Raw genomic sequence first — 19,070 nt, 5'->3', positions numbered from 1 at the left:
GCTCGATAGGACGCCAATATTCGCAAGACATTTGCTGCTTAGAAGGTAAAAGTCATGAGCGCGGGGTTCAGCGCGATGGGAAGGAGCAAATGCGATCCGCAAACCATTGCCATGGGCAGGATGGCGACGAAATCGGTGATCTGCCAGCCGTAGGGAATGAAGGGACCAACAGCGAGGACAATCATGCCAGCGATGCCGATGACACCGAAGGCAATCGAGTACTTGAAACTCTTGAAAACCCTGGGAACTTCAATGAAGAAGTTGGAGAACTCGGCTTCCTTGGAGGTGGCACCCCACTGCATGTTGTACTCAAACATGTGAGCAAGAAGAGCGGAGGAGACGTGCAGGGAGAGGCCGCCGAGGAAAGTAGCCATCATGAGGATCCACTTGATGTTCTCGAAGAGTGAGGCGAAGAAACCCTTGTCGCCGACGCGGTATCGCATGATGGCGAGGGACAAGTTACCGAGACCAGTGAAGACGATGACAATGGAGAACCAGACCTTCCAGGAGTCGAGGTAGTACTTGTCAAGGTAGCCGTTGAACCAACCGACGGCGAAGTAGTTGGCCAGTGTCATGATCCAGGCGGCACCAATGGCGTAGTAAGTACCAATGTAGGAGATAATGGTAACCTTCGATGTGAAACGGATGTTGGAAAACAAGAAGCTGCGGAACAGAGGGGTGAAGGGTCCCCGGGTGATCCAGAAGCGCATAGGGTGGAACAGAAGCTCGTTGCAACCGTAGGCGTATTTCTCCCACCGAGCAAGCTCGTCGTAGACAGTCAGAGACACACCCTCCTTGAAACCCTCGCCGGCCCAGGCTGCGAGACGGATGATGTAGCCGTTGACTTGGAGACGCAGGGACATGTCGAAGTCCTCGGAAACGTGAGACTCAGACCAGAACTTTTCGTAGCCATCCTCATCGAAGTACGAAACCTGCTGAACGGCAGCCCAGCGAAGAATAGCGTTGTGTCCGACGAAAGGAGCGACGTCGCCGTTGGCGACAGTGTAACGAATAGCAGTATAGACCATGTTGGTGAAGAAAGTGATACTGAGATTTGTTAGTTGCTTACACATTGATGGAGAGTGAAGATGAACTTACCCGTTCTCAAAGTAGTCGTGGACGACCTGCATGACACCGGACGAGAATTGCATAATACCGACTTCGGGGGACTGCTCCATCTCAGAGGCAGCATCGAGGAAACAGTCGACGGGCACACGGGTGTCGGAGTCGATAAGAATGATATAGTCACCGACACGAATATTGCCATCAGCCCAGGCCCGGCCGTGCTCCTCAACGACCTCTTTCAGGCAGCGATCGTACTCCTTGGCCTCATCATCCTGGGTCCAAGACTCGTCGCGCTGAATCACAGCGAGCTTCTCCTCGACGTTGTTGCTCAGCATGAGACCGAAGTTCATGTTGGAGGCCTTCTTGAACTTTCCCTTACGGACGAAACCATCCTCGCCGTGCTTAGGACGGGCAGTCCAGCCGATGCTGTGGTCCTGGTAGAACTCGATACGTGCTTGACGCTCCTCCTCGTCGATAATCTGAAGACCATCATCGTTGATGAAGATGTTGGCGGATCCACCCTGAAGCTCGTAGGTGGCCATGGCAGCCTTCAGCGACTTGACGGTGGGTGCAATTACAGAGTGAAGACCCTCCTTATAGACAGGGCACTGAACAGTGATGTGGGGGAGCTTGCCGGTAATGCGACGGGGCAGGAGCGCAGAGTAGTAGCGGGAGTTGCTCTTCATCTGTCGGATAGGACCAATCATCTGCGCGATACAACCGACGACAACCTGGGCGAAGAAGAGGGTGAAGAAGATCTGGACGGGGATGAGGAGCAGGAAAGCGCAGCGGATGTAGTTCTGGTCAACCATGACCTGAACAGCGATCTGCTTGAATCCGAGACCCAACATGATGGTGATGAGGACGAGAGTACATCCGACGAGGGCACCGTTCATGATGTTGGTGGGACGGTTCTCAGGCTTGTACTCGCCAGTCTCTTCATCAATCTCAGTCTCGACCACTGCAGGGCCCTTCTTCTCGTTGGTGGCTTCCTCATCTTCCTCTTCACTCTCGCCGGCTCTCCAGACAAGCTTCATAAGCTCATCTTCAATGTGTGTCGCGCGACCGAAAATAGCGTTTGGGTCGTCATCCCAGACAAGGAGAAGCTGCTCCTGTGCAAGGAAAGCAGCGCCCTGGTTCTTGCGTGCCTTAGGCAGGTCATCGATTGAGGGAAGAATCTGGATGTGAAGACCCTTGCCGAGAGGAACGTCGGTGGCGTTTGGTGTGTACTGTACAAATGTCTGGATAACGCGCGAGTTGACCGTGATGACAACCGGAAGGTTGATGAGCGAGGCGTAGTAGCCAAGCGCAGACTCAACGAGAGAAGGTGGGCAGGCGGCATAGTTGCCTCGTGATTTTCTGACAAGAACACCCTCGATGCCATCTTCGTTGTTCGAGATCCAGAGCTTTTCTGTAGTTGGCCGTTAGTGACGCGCTGGCGCTACGAGTACCAAAACACTCACTGCATTGTTGTTGGAAAAGAAAATTGACCATAGCCTCATGCTTGATTTCCTCCATAATTCCTCCATGGCTTGTGACGGAGTGCATTGACGTGAAAGAGTTACGTCGCGATGTACGCGCTGTGGTGGTGCCGCTCAAAGGGCCAATTGAAGGCGCGGGTGTCCATGATGGTGATGGGGGAGGAAGCGAATCCATGATGTACGACGACTTGTGACGACCAAGCTTCATTGAGACAGCTCTACTCTTTGGAGTTTGCGCACCGCTGGGCTGTGCTGAGACGTCATCCATCGACGACTTGGTGCTGAGCGCCGGCGTCTGGAATGGACCCCCGCTCATGATTGCTGATGTCGATGATGTCGAGTATGAATGAGAGTGGGTATCGTAAAGGGCAGCGAATGTGTATGTGAGTGAATGTGTATGGTGACGATGCGTGGCGCTTGGTACCACTCGTCAATGATCGACGGAGAGTGAGCGAGTGTGTTGCAGACGAAAGGGATCAGCTGCAGGACTCTGGCATATGAGGAAATCCAAAACAAGACGTCAAAGACGGCAACTACACTGGTTTAAGGTTCAACAGAATTAGAATAGGTAAGAGGAGAACCGAGTTTGACGATGTTTGCTATGAATCTCAGCGTGGCGCCCGGACTAGACCACTGGGACCGCCGATGAAAGATAGCTCAACAGTGCTTGATGCCGGACTAACGATTGAGGTTTGCAAGAGACTAGACTCAGCTTTCACCAAATTCGCAAGCGAAGATCGAACTCGCCGGTCTAATACGGGCCAAAGCTCTGTCAGTAGCAACTAGCCTGGCGGATGCTTTATCGTAGGCTAGCAGAACTGATACACCAAAGCAAGCCTAGAAGCTGTGGCCACATTGAGAAGCTGGCCATGTGGAGGATCCCGGTAAGGATTGTCAATGTGCAGGCCTAAACACTGGACGAACCTGGCCTATGCAGGAAAGGATGGTGGCTCTAGTCCATGTATAATACGGCACATTGACCAAGGAGGCATCCATGTGCCGAAGTATTCAGCTGCACCCATTAAGTCTGGCCATCTCGACACTTCTCAAGCCGAATTTGAAAAGACGCTCACATTTCGCCGGACGTAACTCGATAGACCGAGTCATGCTTGGCTTCCAGAAGGGCTCCCCGACAGTAGGCCGCCGACGTGGATGAAAGCCAATCAACACCGGAATTAGTCGCACCTGCCACAGAGAACGCCACGTCGTGTAATGAAATGCGCTGCCAAAAGAGCACAAAATTGGTAAGCGACGGCCGTGTCGCAATTGTCAGGAGGTGGTCGCAGTAGACAAACACCGACCCACTTCGGTGAGGTTAGCGCCCAGTGGTCCTAGTCAGCTTCGCCCGTGAATATTGCCTAAACTATGCTTGTTCCTGGCGCGTTTCAGCCAATTGTAGCGGAGCGGACTATTTCGAGCACACTTTGCGTTCCGAAATGTTTATCTCCCGCCTGCCAAGGGTAGCGAGGCGTCTGTAGTGGATAGAGGCATCCGCAAGGCTGTCAAGATCTGATCGATTCCTGGATCTGGATCCTTGCTTCTTCGTTTTCCAAATGTTTGACAGCCTGTGCGCCTCCGTAGTACGATGGTAACTGTGGCTCTCTGCCAACGACAGCAACCGGAGCACAACGTGGATGACTGTCGCAGTGGCATCGCCAACGGTACCTAAGAAGTGACGGCCTCAGCCTAGCACTGCTAAGATGTTCGTTGACTACGAGATATGCATGATGTCAAGTTTGACGTGCTGGTACTGCTGGTCTGCAGGATGTGTTGGCCGACTACAACTCTATGCCTGCCTGGAGCCGATAGCGTCCCTCGGCCCCAACAGGGCAATTCCGCCTGGCCCAGGGCCACACAGTTCCAAGGGTCCTGCATCCGCCTCGCACGAATGTGGCAGTTGTCAAATATCCACAGCATGTCTAGCACTCATGCGACCCAGAATTTGAGTGCAAATTAAGCCCGAGTACCTGAGTCTTTCGCTATTCGGCGTTCCACCGCAACGTCCTGCCTGTAGTGAGTACCTCTACCGTGGCACACAATGAACCCTGAAGACCGAGAATGAGGAAACGCCGGGGTCAGAGCGGCACTCCAAGAATCAGTTCAGCGCGGTGGATCACTCGATAGTCCGGAACACCAAGATACAAGGGCGAGCGTGTCTTTGTTACGATAGTGTTGGTGCTAGGTCGGCGTCAATTAGCCTCGAGGCTAAAGTCAACATCCTTGTCGAACCCCCCTACCTGTGGCGGTGCGTACCAAGAGCAGCGATGAGCCCAAAACAGTGCTGGGACACTCGTTTGAGGCCAGAACGACGCGGCGCCACGGGCCGGACTAAGATGGCAGCGCTAGGCCTCGTGGTTTTTCCAAACTTCTCTTAGGCGCACCGTGGTCCTCGAGAGATCACCGTGGAGTCGGATCTATTCAGCAGGGGTTGGAATCTGTAGAAGAGGGTGGGCCCTGCAGAGACCTAACCGATAAAGCTGCATGAGAACGTTCTCATTGTATCACCGTAACGGTATCCCCGTATCTCCGGTGGCAGATCATGTTCTGCGATAAGTATTGTTGTTTGTACCAAGGGTGTTGAGACAATTGCTGTAATCTGGTGGCTGCAGGATGGAGGACGGCCAGGCCGAGGAAGGTTCCAACACTGCAGCGTCTGACTTGTGCCGCGGCAGGATCCGCGCATCTATCATGGTGACGTCGACACGATTGGGCGATAAGGCCCTTCGAGGCCGGAGTCAAGCCCGCTTTGATTCAGCGGCGCTACTAGAGGAGTGATTGTCATGCAGGTACAAGGGTCCAACTAACCCTGTCCCGCACGGCCCCTCTGCCCACTCCTTGCACACATCTTTCTCGTCTCCGGGCGGGAGTGCCAAGTTAGAGCAGATCTTTTCACGATACCAAGTTTCTCGATAGCTTAATGTGAGAATCCTCATGATAATGAATAGAAATTATTGTGTCTCTGGTGGTATATTCATAGCGGCTGACCTGCCGATCGCCGTTCAAGCCACCCGAGCACCAAAACGCCGCTCAACATCAACACTTTCCGTATTTCTGACTACAGCTGCAACTACGCATTGCAACCATTGTAACCAGACTGCTGCCACATTTTTACACTCTTAACCTCCATCTGACCACTCTTCTCCCAGGAAGGGTACCACTGGTCCTTGGCCTGCCAGAAGTCCTTCTTGGCTGTCTTAGAGCCATCGAGCCACGGCTTGCTAGACTTGCCATCCTCGAACCATCCATTGGTTCCACCGACAGCAACGTTAATGATGAGATAGAAGTCCTGGTCGAAGGGCGAGGTGTTGGAGCCAGTAGAAGCCCAAGGATCGTCCAGACGGGTACCGTTGCTGTCGGCAAGGGGAAAGCGACCATACTCGAAAAAGGGCTCGTCAAAGTGAGTGTACATGACTTGAAGGAGGCGAGTGTTGATGTAGGTGAAGATGTACTTCTCAGACCACTGGATCCAGGTTAGCATAGGTGGCACAAAGTATTGATGGATTCACAAACCTCGACACCGAAAGTGTTGTAGCCAGCGGCGTAGGTAGTGTGGAGAGCCTGGCGCTTGACGTTGTTGCGCCACCAACCATCGTTGGCAGCATTGGGACCGAAGTGGAGGGTGCTGGAGGCGATGTTGTTGCCACCCTGAGCGTAGGTGTAGTTGTTACCGCGAGACTCCATGATGTCAATCTCGCCAGAGCGGGGCCAGTCACCATAGACATTGTCCTTGGGCAACATCCAGATGGCAGGCCAGAGCCAGTCACCTTCAGGGAGCTTGGCCTGTACCTCAATGCGACCGTACTTGATGGAGGCACCGAGCTTGGTGTTGATGCGACCAGACTTGACAGGATTGACGATTGTACCGTTGGTGGTGTTGGTGGCAACCATGCAGTCGGACCACTTAGTTCCAGTGCAGCCATCTCCAAGGTTGATGATGTTGTCGTTGTTGATCAAGCTCTCATCCTGGAGTGTGGGCTTGATGACAAGGACGCCATCCTTGATAAAAACGTTCTCGTCGGTGGTGGTGGTCTGCTCGAACTGGCCATTACTGTGACTGTTGTCAGTAACTTCATCTAATCTGGTGCTCGACGCAACTTACCCGTAACCACCAACTTCGGACTCCTTGGTCCAGACCTTGTCGTTCCACGAGCTGAAGTCGTCTGTGTAGATCTCGCAGTACTTATGGACCGCGACGCTGCGAATACCGTCCCAGATCAAAATGCCAGTAACAATGAGACCGAGGACAAGACCGGCAATGGGAATGATAGTAACCCACTTCTCGCGAGGGTCTTTTCTGTCTAGCCAAGGCTTCTCAACTTCGCCCTTCTTGACTCGTCGTGAGCGAAAGTAGTTGAAGTCATTTCCGCCACGGAAGCCAGTGCTTGAGCCATCCCTACTTGCTGATCGCGAGTTCTGATGGGATCCTCGGGGAGTGAGTGTGTTGGGTGTTGCCGCTCCTGGTGTAGCGAAAGGGTTGTGGGGCTCAATGCGGTCATTGTCGACCTCATTGCCATACTTCTCGTTGTGGAAAGAAGCCATATGCCGAAGTGGTTGGCCTATGCCAATGGTCAAATGGTATTAATGCTCTGATGCAGAGTGCAACAAGGCTTATCGCGAGGTGATAATGGAAGTCGGCTCAGAGCACACCCTAGGAAACGAGTGACGGTGCTAAGGCAGGGAAGTGGTGGGTGATGATGATCAAGAGGAATGAACGAGAGTGCCTTGTTGGTAGTTATGAACTCTGCTTTTAGCTGCGTCTGTTTTTAGTAGGCGCGGCTAGATCATTGCAACTCCCGGAGCTGTAAGAGGTAGCGAAAGTTCCTTCCGAGCCAGACTTGGTTTGGTGAGCTCGAGCTCCATCGCCATGTTCTAGGGTACTACCAGGTCTGGTTGTGGCAGACTCGACGTGTCCTAGCGTCACCAACACTTTGACGCGCGACACCAAATTGTGCTAGGCAAGCAAGTTCAAGGAGTAAGGCCAGGTACGGCACCTATTCAGTGGGTACTCAGCCTCCCTTCATCAAGGGCATTGAGCTTGGCCGTTCTCAGCGGATCTCGTCAAAACGGCGCTTGTTAATCGGCCTGATGTTTGTCACAACCCTATCGACAAGCCGTGACATCGTCTCGACTGGTCTGCAAATCAATGGCGATAGTGGACTGCATTCATCCCCCTGAGCGGCTTAATCGCGTAGGGTCACTAGCCACACGCTAGGGGTTCTGACACTCACACTGTTTTAGCCTTTGTTAGGCCCTGCACTACTGCGGCGCCGCCCGAATTAGCGTACTTGATAGTTAGCGGGAACTATGACTATTTGGAACGAGAAGGTTTCAATACTACCAGGCCGCACTGCCTGCATGTCGCCGCATCAGCAAGAATTTGGAACTTCAAACCCTGCATCTCTGCATGCCTTAGCGTACGGTTTGTGTAGCATGAGACGGCTGATGCGGGCCCTATACATAGCAACATTGGCTGTTATCTTAACACCGTGATTAGCTCGTTGGTTACGACAAAACGATCGCGATGAGGAGCTGCCGAGAAGCCAGTCCTGTGGTAATCCAGCTTGTGAGCGCGATACTCTTCATGTAGCGCGTGGCTGCATCTCAAGTGCTGAGGTATACGACGCGCAATCTGGTGGCACCTTGAGTTGTGGAACTGGTGGTCCTATTAGCGCAAGCCACAATAATCCAAACATGAGGTTTGTCCAGTTTGCACCATACGTGAGAATCTGATGATTATCGAGGCAAGATCGCAGCTCTTGGATACGGCCAAGCGATGAGCAAACTCGAAGGGGGTAAGCGATGCGAACTTCGAGCGTACAGTAGAAGCCTCGCCACAGCCTTGCACCAGGCTTGCACCCTTTTGAGAAGGTCGCACAAAGATCTTGTGCAAAGCGGACGGAGCAATATCCTCCCCTTGTCTTCCACTCTTGTTTTGGTCGATACTCGTACACCAAATGTTGGCGCGTGCGAGCCGAAGATAAATCCTCTGTAGCGAGAACTGGCTTGCGCTGGTCCTTGCCAGCCTTGCTATCAGACCAGCACTTGTTGGGGTCAATCTTTATCGAATATGAGAACTCTGGAATGCCAGCAAAGAGATCCGCACGGTACCGAGTATCGGTGGACTGATCATTCCCGCCAAGGAGCTGGCGGAAGACTTGAGCTGTCGGCCGCACTATCGCTTGTGCATGTTCATCACGATGCCTCTAGCACCCAAATGGCGTCTACGAGCGAAGACGTGATGGATTAAACTAGATGAGACAAGCATGCAGTGCTTATCGTGCACCTTGACCACGCTCTTGACCGCGTTTGCTGGTGCACCGCCTGTTCAGTCAGCCACTTTCGCCACTCCCAGGACTTTTCCTGCTCTGCTAAGTCGGTACCGAAGGGCTGGCTCCCTTCAACGTGGCCTTTGTGTCTACCGCTTGTGCGTAACTATCAATATCAGCTCCAGCATGGGTGCTCAACACAGTGAAGATTGACCGGAAGGGAGTACGGAGCGGAAGAAGCTTGTAGGGGTGTAAACCAAGGTTCCAAGACTCTCGCCGCTACGTTGACAGCTCTTGCAGGCGCGCAGGCTGCAGCTACGGAGTCCAGGTGGGCCAAGCTGTCAGTCGAAGCCCGCTTGACCGTCTTTCGTAACTACTACTGTGAAGTCTCTTGCCGTCGTAGACACCAAGTCATTGACTGCTGCTTGCGTCCGTCGGTCTGGCCGAACTTGCATATCAGCTCACTTCTGCCCGCCGATCCACCTTCACGTAAACCAGTTCTTGATTGCCCTCGGCATCATCAGGCCCTATGTGTATCCGTCCTATATTATGCGCCAGCCATGAGGCTGAGGTAGATACCCCACACCACACCGACCGAGCAACCAAAGACCACTCTCTTGTCGACAGGTATCCAGACGAAGCTGATCAAGCTGATCGCAGGCCAGAACTTATACCCGTCCTTGATCATTGGCCACAGCTTCTGCTCGCAGTCCGTCCTGATAATGTCCCATGTGCTCCGAGTGCTTAGTGTACCCTGCTGCGAGGCATTCACATAGCCCATAAAGACCAGGAACATGAGCGTGTTGACCACAGCGCCGACTGTCTGATCAAGCAGGAATTTGATCAGGATGTTCTTCGTGCTCTTCTCGGTCTTGGCAGGCTTGACGGTCTTGACGTCTGGGTCGTGGGCGGTCGAAGCGACATTTGTAGGGAACAAGTCTTCGAGAAGACCTTGCCAGACGATGTTCGGTGGGTTGCTGACGATGCTGAATATGGCGAACTTCAGGACTTGGCTGATGTTGAGAGAAAAGGGTGTCTGTGCAGATACGGGTCAGCAAGCGGGTCCTCATAAGCAAGGGAAGATATCGCGTACGCTATCCTTGTATGCTGACAGTCCCTGCGCGAGGACGTTGGACGTGATGCTGAGCACCGCGCCCTGCAGCGTTTGTGATACCATAGACATGGCGTGGGTGGCTTGCACAGATCGTATAGATGGCGGGGTATGCAAACACTTTGGGAGGAAAAACTTCTACAGATTGCGGACAAATTTCTATGAAGTGTGAGGTGAAGATCCAAGGGAAGGAGTGGGATACAAGTCTATCGTTGTGGCCAGCATGCCAAAGTCGCGCAACATTTGGTGTTTCCAACGTGTCGCAACCGTGCTCTTCGGTCGAAGTGGATCCGGACTGACGTCAAGGACAGCCTCGCAGGACTAACACCATAACATTAGCTCTATGTTGGGGTCCTTTGTACTCACCATGCGAACGGATAAGGTTGAGTATCGAGAGCTCGTGCAGGTAGAATTTGTAAGGATCAGATGCGGAACCATCAGAGCACCCGCGGGTTGTCTCTTCGAAGTGCGTCCTATTAACAGCTTAAAGGGAAAACCGTGGCCTCTCCCCATTACTAGTCTCCCCCTGAGAAAGTAACCGAAGTCTCCCCTCGTCCCATCTGAACCAGATTAAAGCGTTGCTCCTTCAGTATCTTCTGCTACCTGAAGAAAGCAGCCCATGACACATACCTCGACGCGGCCTGTCGATACCAGATATCTGGTGCGCCGCACCTTTGTCTGCCATTTGTCGTTACACTGGTGCACGTAGATTCGCGCTTTCAAACAACGCAAGTTGCACGTGTCGTGGTAGATGTCCGTAAAGGTATAGCCGGTTTGGGGTGAAAGTCGTTTGATGGGCTCTAAACCTGGCCACTTGTTCTGCCTTCTGAAGATGGAGAATGCGCGACTGCCTTGTGCAATTCTTAGGTTCGACTTCAAGGAGCTTCCTGCATATCGCTGGCTCAATCGCGACGCCTTGCGCGCTCGATAACTTGCCGTTCGTTTTCAGGTAGGCTGTGGAGGCGGAAGAATAACGACGTGGGTGACAGAATTTACTGCTGTACACGTTGCGCGAGTGCATGAATTCAACGAGCGACCAGGCACACGTTTTCTAAAAAAAAATAACATCGATAGTTATGCTGCTTCTTGACTTTCACTTCCTTTCACTTTAGTCATCAACCTAGCCCTTCTTTTCCTTTCGTCCTTCCTTAGCTTTCTCCTTCTCACTACTCATAACTTACAACACCTAACTGGTCTCCTTGCACGAAAACCACACCGCCTCAACGATGCATGTTATGGCATGCGTTCGCATTCGCGAGATATACTTCCCTTTCCAAGCACTCGGACTAAGCACCCTGAGCTATCCATGGCCCAGTGTGCAACGCACCGTCGGCACACAGTCAACCACCAACCTCTTCCTACCGGTCAAGACGCTCTCTTTCATCTACACCCGTACAGCGAGTACCCGTACACACATCACGAGGTGATACTGGAGTTCGAATCAGGGCCTAAAAGTACAGGGTGGCGTTCCGTAGACACAGATTCGATGAATTGGGACTTGGGCAACGAGTTTCCTGGAGCATGATGCGATCAAGAGAGAAAGAATGTTGCGGTGCAATTCGGTCCTATAGGCCTTGATCGTCACATCTGTTGACTACCTTGGACTAGCACGTCTCAGGGCATGTATATATGGTCGCCTCCTAGCTAGCAAGCAACTCAGCGCAGTTTCCATCGAGTATACAGCGGCATTAGATGGTAGAACTGAAAGGAGAGTGTAAAGGTTGGCAGCTGCGGGAACGGGTTGAGAGGACACACGTGCGTACCGTTGGCAAGAAGCGTCCCTCTGTCCAATGCCAAAACCCAGGTCGTGGTGCAAGGATGCTTAAAGCCACTGGCCTGGAATATCATAGGTACTAGGATCGAGGCTCAAAAAAACTGTCAGCGCGATATCTATAAAGTGGCATCTCTCCACTACCATTCTCTGCCCCCGAACCTATGGCTATGACACAGATAGTAGTAGACGCCACTAATCGTCCCCTCTAGACCCCGGAGGATAATCTCGTGCTATTAAATCGATCCTGTCTGTCGTCCACCACACCTGTCTCCTGGAACGATACTCCTCGCTGTGGACACATCTTAAACATATCTGAACCTGTTCACATTCAAAATTTGTACCCCTGAGGTTCATGGGATCCTTTCTATCCTCCAGAAACTCGAAGAATGCAGCCGACTTGTCCCTAGGTTGAGAGGAGTATTTCCACACAAAATTGTCAATCCGCTCCATCATCTGTTTGCTCTTCCTCTCGAGGTCTCCTTCCTCCACCTCGTCATACAACCTCACATCGCCGACAACATAGTTGCCCTCGACCTTTTGCGAAGTCGCAACGCCCTGGCCAGTAGCTTCTCGAGCAAAGAGAGCGTAATCGATCGATATAGTGAAGGGATTAAGGAAATATCGCTGTCTCATGAATGTTGGAGTTCATCTGGAGATCAATCATGTGCATACAATGGTAGCGAAAAGCGGCATGAATCAACACATATTCATGGACATTAACATTCATCGTACCACCAGCCACCATTCATTGACGCATAGTCTAAGACCGCGTTCGAGACAAGCGTCTTCAACGGGCCCCATAACAGAAAAATAAGAATTAACAAGGACTTCGAACAAAACTTCAGGTAAGCATGTCCCACTGCACGCACCAAAATCAAGCGTAAGGAAGGTAGGTGGCATATAGGGGTAGCCTATAAGTGCCAAGCTCGCTTGTTTACGGACTCAGAGTGAAGTGAAAGTAAGTAGTTACGAAAGATCTGCGTGCTTACAATCTCATTATGGAGTTACAAGCATTCACACTTCTAATCAGTATGTGGAATACAGAGTGTGCTACAGATGGTGTAGTATGCGCCAGCCAGCGAAAGCTGCGCAGACGCAAAATGCTGATAGATAGAAGCCTCCCAGTGTCCGAAATCTCCCCATTGCCATATTATCGTCGCACTTATATGTCGTTAGATCGTTCAGTGGCTGTTGTAAAGTGAATCGTGATCATCGTTATCACCAGCAGCATCGTGGCCGGCAGTAATCTGCTCCTGGAAGTGGCTGTCCGATTCCAGCACTTCCTCGTCGTCGCCCGCCTCGGTTACTGATGCAGCTTCCTCTGCAGGTCCTTCCTCCATATCCTCGTAGGCAAGTTGCTCCAAGTCATCGTTGTCAACCACATTGCTGATCTGCCTCGCCTTCGCCTTCTCGGTGAGCTTCAGCGTGATGTCTTCGAATGCAGTAGGCTGCTGAACGTCAAGCATACCCTTCATGCCTAGGGACAGGAGCATCAAGAAGCCTTGACAAGCGATCATCTTGCTAGTCTCGCGAGGTGGAAGCAGCTCTTCGAAGGTGACCTGATCAACTTCGATAGCCCCAAACTGATCCTCGGCGGGCATTTCGAGCGGATCCGCGACCGCAACATCGACCTTGCTCGTGATGGCTTCAGCAACAAATGAGAAGAAATTCTCTCCCTCGGCGGACAGAGCTTCGCGCACACGCAGCGATGCTTGTGTGGGGCCCTCCTCAGCTTCAACGGGATCGGACGTAGGTGCTGCGAAAGCAAACTCGTCTCCACCATGGGCATCGCTGTCCAGGCTCTGCAAGGCTTCGAACCGACCAGTACTGCGGCGAAGAAGGGGCGACGCAGAGACCATACGACTTCCTGCTCGGCTGCCCTGCCTGCCTTGCTCGCTCATCATGGTGACGCGGCCGCTGAGTGGAATCGCGGAAGAGCCACGCTTGGAAGCGCTGATGTTCCATGGCATAGCAGAGAAGATCTGCTGGTCATCGAGCGCAGAGACTGCCTCCCGTGGAAGCTCGACCTCTTCATCACCACCGGGCATGAAAAAACCTTCATCGTCTTGACCGCGACCGATCTCTTCCTCAGGTTCCGCGGTCTTCTGACGCTTACGACGTGACTCTTCCTGGGTGGCTTCGTCAATACCACTATCGCGGTCGCGCTTGGATGCAGCATTGGGGTTCCTGCTTGTACCGGTGAATAGCTCGAACAAATTATCCCCCATAAAGCCGGCGAGAGGGCCTCGAGCAGCGAAATAGTCGCGCCCGAGACCACCGATACCAGCCCCCCAAACATAATGCTCGGCATTCTTCTTCGCTTGTTGTCGCATGCGCTTCTGGACCCCCGATCGAGCCGCCTGCTTCATGTTCTTGAGGTAGTTGGTGTTCCAGGCCAGGAGCTCCGTGTTGCTTAATTCGAGTCTCCTATCCTTTGGCAGAGTTTTGGCCGTCTTCTTCTTCCGGTGCATTGGAGCAGCGACTGATGAGGCCGATTCAATGACCTGCTCCGAATGTTCGCTGGGTTGCTCCACGGCGGATGACATCGCCTCGACTTCTGGCAAGTCGTCACCGTAGATCGGCAAATCAATGTTCATTCGGTCGCCACCAAGAGCCTTGAGGATGTGAGTAACCTTCGGTAAAGACATTATAGGGCGCTAATGGGCGAAGGCTGCATGTGGGAGGACAAGAAATGAGAGGGCAAAGATGACCAAAGCAGGAACGAGAGCGGGCTGTGCTGATAAGATGTAGCACACTTATAGTGGAACTGAAAATTCTCACGCACTCCAAGTGAGGCTTGGTGTATGGGCATGGTGAGCAAAAGGCAAGGTGTGGGGAGAACGGGTGTAGGTCGAGCAAGTAAAGACGACGTAGAAGTTGGGTGAGAGATTGCAGCAAAACTCACCTCTGCGCGACCCAGCTGTCCCTCTTCGTGTTCTCGTCTCACCCTAGCACTAGCCCCAGCATCGCTTTGCATCGGCGCTCCTCCAGCGGCCACAGCAGCCGCAGGCGTCTCCGGCGCATGCTGAGCGGGCGTAAACTCAATGATGTTGCCGTCCTCACCGAAGATGAACTCTGGCTCTTCGAGATTAAGTAGGTTGTCGATATCGACGAAGCCATCGTTATCGTGGCCACCATTGTCGCCCTCAAGACCGACCCCTACTGATCGATCTGGGGAGGAGCTGGGAAGGACGAGCCCGTAACCGCCGACGTGTGGAGACTGCGAGGACTGCTGTGAGCCAAAGGGTGTCAGAGATTGAGACTCCCCGGAGCGTGGGAGGTCGAGACCGAGGTCTGCGAGGAACTCTGCTGGAGGGAGGGCGAAATCGGGGAGGAAATATGGATCGTCTTGCAAGATGAGCTGCTCGGGCCTTGACAAATTAAACTTGCACACGTCACGAAGTTTGAGGGCTCACCTAGCCTTGCCAGCATCTGGGTCGAGTGCGTGGTTCTTCACCGAGCGCAGCATGAGCATCATCTTATTATGCGCGGACTGTGCATCCGTGAGGACATAGCCGCACTGCTGCAGGTATACACGAGATACACCGTACCTGCACCTGCGTCAGTCTCGTTCAAATGGGGCAACGGAAGCTGACATACAACAAATTGCCTTGCAGACGCAGGGCCATGGGCGCTGCAGGGTCGACGATGGTCTTACAAGCTTTTGCAACATCAACATCGAGCATTTGCTTGCGTGTGATCCTCTTTAGGCTGGACTTGGAGCCAAGTGTTGCAACGAGCCTGTGGCATGTGAGCTCCCGCACTCTGAGCGAGCGAGCAGACGAAACATACCAGACTGTGGCCACGCCATACTTGCGGCTTGTTAAGACTTTGCGGTTAGCTTTGCAGGTTTCTGGAGGTCAAGTCTTGCGGCTAACCTTCGTGACTGTAAAACATGGTGGCACTAAAACATGAACAGATGCGAGAGAGATGTAATAAAACAACACAAAGGGAACAGAGTGCGCATACGAAGGGAAGAAACGAGCTGGTGACGATGTGGAGGGGAGTTGGTGCGTGGGTGGAAAGTGGACCAGGCCTTGGCGGCCACGAGGATTGACGCGCCGATGCGTCGTGAAGTGAAGATGAAAGCCGGTTGCCGTGCATAGAATGCAAACGTGCGCCAACGCTGGAAGCCATGAATTCATCGTGTCGTAACACATGCCCTGCTATGCGTTTATCTAACCTCTTGTGCAACGCCGGCTGCCCTGCACCCTAAGGGACGGGTGCTCAATTACCCTTGTTCTTTGCCTCTTGAACAAGCTCTTGTCCGAACTTAATCACGCCTTCTATCAACTGCTTCAAGCGTAAGAAGTCCGGGTCGGACATCAAATACGTCCCCTAAATGTCCCCTAAGACATCTCCACGTCCTCATCGACAGTAGGCAGAGGCACTGCACGGTATAGGAGGATGAGAGCTGAATGGCTCTGACCTGTGTATGTGTCAGCAGATGGCCAAAATCGCAGAACCGCGATACTTACCTCCACCAGCCAGAGTCTGGATCCTCTCAGCTTCGACCTCAGAAACTTTGTCGTCGTTGAACCACCACCACTTGCCGTCCTCGGCCTTCCTCTTGCCAGTGACGGGGTCCTTTGCGCCCTGCTTCTTCACGAACGAAGTGTAGTGACCGCTGTCAGCGCTAGCACCTTGATGTGTGATGACACCACGGAGCTCGTAAAGACCCGTCTGGTTGGCACCATCATCTGCGGCAAGCTCTGGGCTGACAAGGGCAATGACCTCCTTCTTCGCAGCCAGAATTGATGCGGCGCGCTCAGCCTCGATCTGAGCGTCTGTCTTGTACTCGATCTCCACTGCAGGCTCAGAAGGCTTACTCGCATCTTCTTTCTTGTCAGCAGCTTCCTTCTTCTTCTGCAGAGGCTCCTTCTGTGCGAGCGGGTCGCTGTCGTTCTCTTCGCCAGCCTTCATGCGCTTCTGGCGCTTGCGGGCGCGCTCAACATCTAGCTCCTCCTTGCGTACATCGCGGATCTTATCGCGCACGGGAATCAGTTGCTTCTTTAGTGTATCTGTGCAGAACTCTATCGCATCCAGCTCGTCCGGGAACGTGACCTTTCGCATAATCTTTGCCTTCTTGTTGGTATCACGACGCCAGTCGAATCGTACAAAGTGGACCGGCAGGTGGACGGGAAGTCTCGAGATCTTCGACGTCTTTGTGTAAACAGCGTTGCGGCCCAGAACTTCAGAATTCTTCTCGATCTGCTCCTTCAGGCCAGCGGCCAGACCGTCTCGCAGGTGGTTCGTCTCGACGTTGATGTGACAATTGAGCTTGAAGAAGGTGTCCTCGCCGGTGACAGGCTCTTCGCCCATCTCCTTTGCTGCAGGCTCGTCGCACTCCATGACTGTCTCGAACTTGCCAGCCATGAACTTGTCAATCCAAGAGACCTGTGCCTCCTTCTCCGCCTCCGACTCGTTTTTGATCTGCAGCTTTTGTCGCAGCTGTGCGACGATCTGTGACCAAGCCTCCTCTGCGTCCTGCTGAGCGTAACCGTGTCCGTCCTTTGCTTTCTGGGCGAATTGTGGGAAGGCGGCTCGAAGGGCGTTGAGGAACATGAGTGGAGGAAAGCCATGCTGGGTCTCGCCCATCTGTTTGAAGAGGTCGCGGAGGGATCCTGTGAGATCCATAGAGGCACCGAGGCCACCAAGACCGAGCTGGCTGAGCGCGTTCGCCGAGCTGGACGAACCGGCGGCGCTACGGTCTGTCAGCAATTGGGAAGCTCTTGAAGGGAAAGCGAACTTACCTGTTGGAGTATCTTAGAAGCTCCTCCTGCAGCTCAGGCACAGACCTCAGCACCTGGAGTGTCGAGTTCATGTAACATGTGTTGCCTAGGTTCTGCAGACCAGCCGGGGTGGCGCCTTCCAGTTGAGCTGCCTCTGCCTCGTCCATGTCTTCCAAGAACTTGATCTTCTCCTTGGGCTTCTCGATGACATTCGTGTTGTCGCCGGAGGGTGTGCCCATCATCATGATTGTTTGCCCGGACTTAAGCCCCAGCTTCGACATGTCGGCGTCATCCTTAAGCTGGCCGCCCTTGACGATAATCTTCTGGCGCTCGGGCTCGACACCAGTGATGGAGAAGAGCTGGTACTTGAACGTCTCGCCGTTGGAGGTGGTGTCGACCTCGACTTCGTGCTTCTTGCCCTGGTGCTTGACAATCACTACAAACACCGACGTTAGCTGTGGCGCCTGAAACGAGCGTATGTCCGCTGCTTACCTGGTATTGACACCATATTGAACTGCTATGATACTACGTAAAAGGTGTATCTGAGAACAGTGAGTGGCGGTGGTTGTGTTTCTAAAGAGGTTGCGGGGCAAAAGTATGGTAGACCGCCGAAGCATGAGGAAGGCACTGCCAAGCGCCACATCCCTGCCTCCCCAGCTTCACCGAGCCCCGCCGTAGGCACCGCAACTCTCCGTGCTGGCATGTCATAGTCCCGACTGTAGCTCAAACCACCGCGCCAGGGCTGACCATAAGCCCACCATACAATGGTAAGATGGTCCAGCGCATTCTCCGCATCATTTCCGCACCCCATACTGACAGTCGCAGTCGCAATCCCTCCGCCCGTACCTGCAGTGCGTGCGCACGTCCCTCACGGCCGCCATCTCGCTCTCCAACTTCGCCTCGCAAGCTTCGGAAAGACACAATGTGCCTGAGATCGAGGCCGCATCGTCGCCGGAAGTCATCTTGAACCCCCTCACCGTCTCGCGCAACGAAAACGAGCGCGTCCTGATCGAGCCCAGCATCAACAGTGTGCGCATAAGCATTAAGATCAAGCAGGCAGACGAGATCGAGCACATCCTGGTCCACAAGTTCACACGGTTCTTGCAGCAAAGAGCAGAAAGCTTCGTCATTCTAAGGAGGAAACCAATCAAGGGATATGACATCTCGTTCCTGGTCACCAACTTCCATACGGAGGAGATGTTGAAGCACAAACTGGTGGACTTCATCATCCAATTTATGGAGGAGGTCGACAAGGAGATTTCGGAGATGAAGCTCTTTGTGAGTGGCACAGCTTCGAGCATATGGACCATAGACGCTAACACATTACAGTTGAACGCAAGAGCACGTTTCGTCGCCGAGTCTTTCCTTACGCCCTTCGATTAAGCGTCATTTAGCGAGCAGTGTATACTGGGGAGTTGAGACGAAGAGGGCCACGAATCAAAACGAAAGCCCCTGCAAGATTCAGGGTCGATCGCAGACCCTTGAATGGCAGGCAAACAGCAAGACCACATCATAGACAGCACCATTCAAAGGCCGACTGATGCCAATTAACAATCATACCTCACATGAACAAGTACTGCATCCTAATCCTCGTCTCCACGTCCAATGCACTTCCAAACGACTAGTACGTTGCTTCATTCG

The 19,070-nt window shown here is 53.1% G+C and overlaps 6 protein-coding genes across 6 annotated transcripts; 1 reads left to right on the top strand and 5 right to left on the bottom strand.

The window, feature by feature from the left end:
* Positions 1 to 38: 38 nt before the first annotated feature.
* On the bottom strand, positions 39 to 2,721 carry M421DRAFT_60758 (uncharacterized protein; the record flags this gene model as incomplete). Its single annotated transcript, XM_033595815.1, has 3 exons — positions 39 to 1,047; positions 1,099 to 2,476; positions 2,529 to 2,721. The coding sequence occupies 3 exons, from the start codon at positions 2,719 to 2,721 to the stop codon at positions 39 to 41; spliced, it is 2,580 nt and encodes an 859-aa protein (XP_033449631.1).
* Positions 2,722 to 5,113: 2,392 nt separating this feature from the next.
* M421DRAFT_419917 (glycoside hydrolase family 16 protein) lies at positions 5,114 to 7,516 on the bottom strand. The gene is made up of 3 exons (XM_033592288.1): positions 6,646 to 7,516; positions 6,057 to 6,594; positions 5,114 to 6,006 (listed from the first exon to the last, which is right to left on the bottom strand). The coding sequence occupies exons 1-3, from the start codon at positions 7,083 to 7,085 to the stop codon at positions 5,614 to 5,616; spliced, it is 1,371 nt and encodes a 456-aa protein (XP_033449630.1). The 5' UTR covers positions 7,086 to 7,516; the 3' UTR covers positions 5,114 to 5,613.
* Positions 7,517 to 9,359: 1,843 nt separating this feature from the next.
* Positions 9,360 to 9,995, bottom strand: M421DRAFT_100484 (uncharacterized protein; the record flags this gene model as incomplete). The annotated part of the gene is made up of 2 exons (XM_033586529.1): positions 9,360 to 9,848; positions 9,906 to 9,995. 2 exons carry the CDS (start codon positions 9,993 to 9,995, stop codon positions 9,360 to 9,362), a joined length of 579 nt encoding a protein of 192 aa, XP_033449629.1.
* Positions 9,996 to 12,878: 2,883 nt separating this feature from the next.
* M421DRAFT_100483 (uncharacterized protein) lies at positions 12,879 to 15,594 on the bottom strand (the record flags this gene model as incomplete). The annotated part of the gene is made up of 6 exons (XM_033586528.1): positions 12,879 to 14,312; positions 14,603 to 15,068; positions 15,114 to 15,248; positions 15,298 to 15,438; positions 15,490 to 15,526; positions 15,576 to 15,594. 6 exons carry the CDS (start codon positions 15,592 to 15,594, stop codon positions 12,879 to 12,881), a joined length of 2,232 nt encoding a protein of 743 aa, XP_033449628.1.
* Positions 15,595 to 15,773: 179 nt separating this feature from the next.
* Positions 15,774 to 18,017, bottom strand: M421DRAFT_419914 (cysteine proteinase). The gene is made up of 4 exons (XM_033592287.1): positions 17,922 to 18,017; positions 17,451 to 17,865; positions 16,176 to 17,401; positions 15,774 to 16,126 (listed from the first exon to the last, which is right to left on the bottom strand). The coding sequence occupies exons 1-4, from the start codon at positions 17,935 to 17,937 to the stop codon at positions 16,047 to 16,049; spliced, it is 1,737 nt and encodes a 578-aa protein (XP_033449627.1). The 5' UTR covers positions 17,938 to 18,017; the 3' UTR covers positions 15,774 to 16,046.
* An 85-nt stretch (positions 18,018 to 18,102) lies between these two features.
* Positions 18,103 to 19,035, top strand: M421DRAFT_419913 (ARP23 complex 20 kDa subunit). The gene is made up of 3 exons (XM_033592286.1): positions 18,103 to 18,196; positions 18,255 to 18,707; positions 18,759 to 19,035. Exons 1-3 carry the CDS (start codon positions 18,194 to 18,196, stop codon positions 18,810 to 18,812), a joined length of 510 nt encoding a protein of 169 aa, XP_033449626.1. The 5' UTR covers positions 18,103 to 18,193; the 3' UTR covers positions 18,813 to 19,035.
* The last annotated feature ends 35 nt before the right edge of the window (positions 19,036 to 19,070 follow it).

Source organism: Didymella exigua (assembly GCF_010094145.1).
Source record: "Didymella exigua CBS 183.55 unplaced genomic scaffold M421scaffold_11, whole genome shotgun sequence".
NCBI classification, from domain to species: domain Eukaryota; kingdom Fungi; phylum Ascomycota; class Dothideomycetes; order Pleosporales; family Didymellaceae; genus Didymella; species Didymella exigua.
The sequence above is the reverse complement of the archived record's forward strand: the minus strand, read 5'-3'. Positions and strand labels throughout refer to the sequence as shown.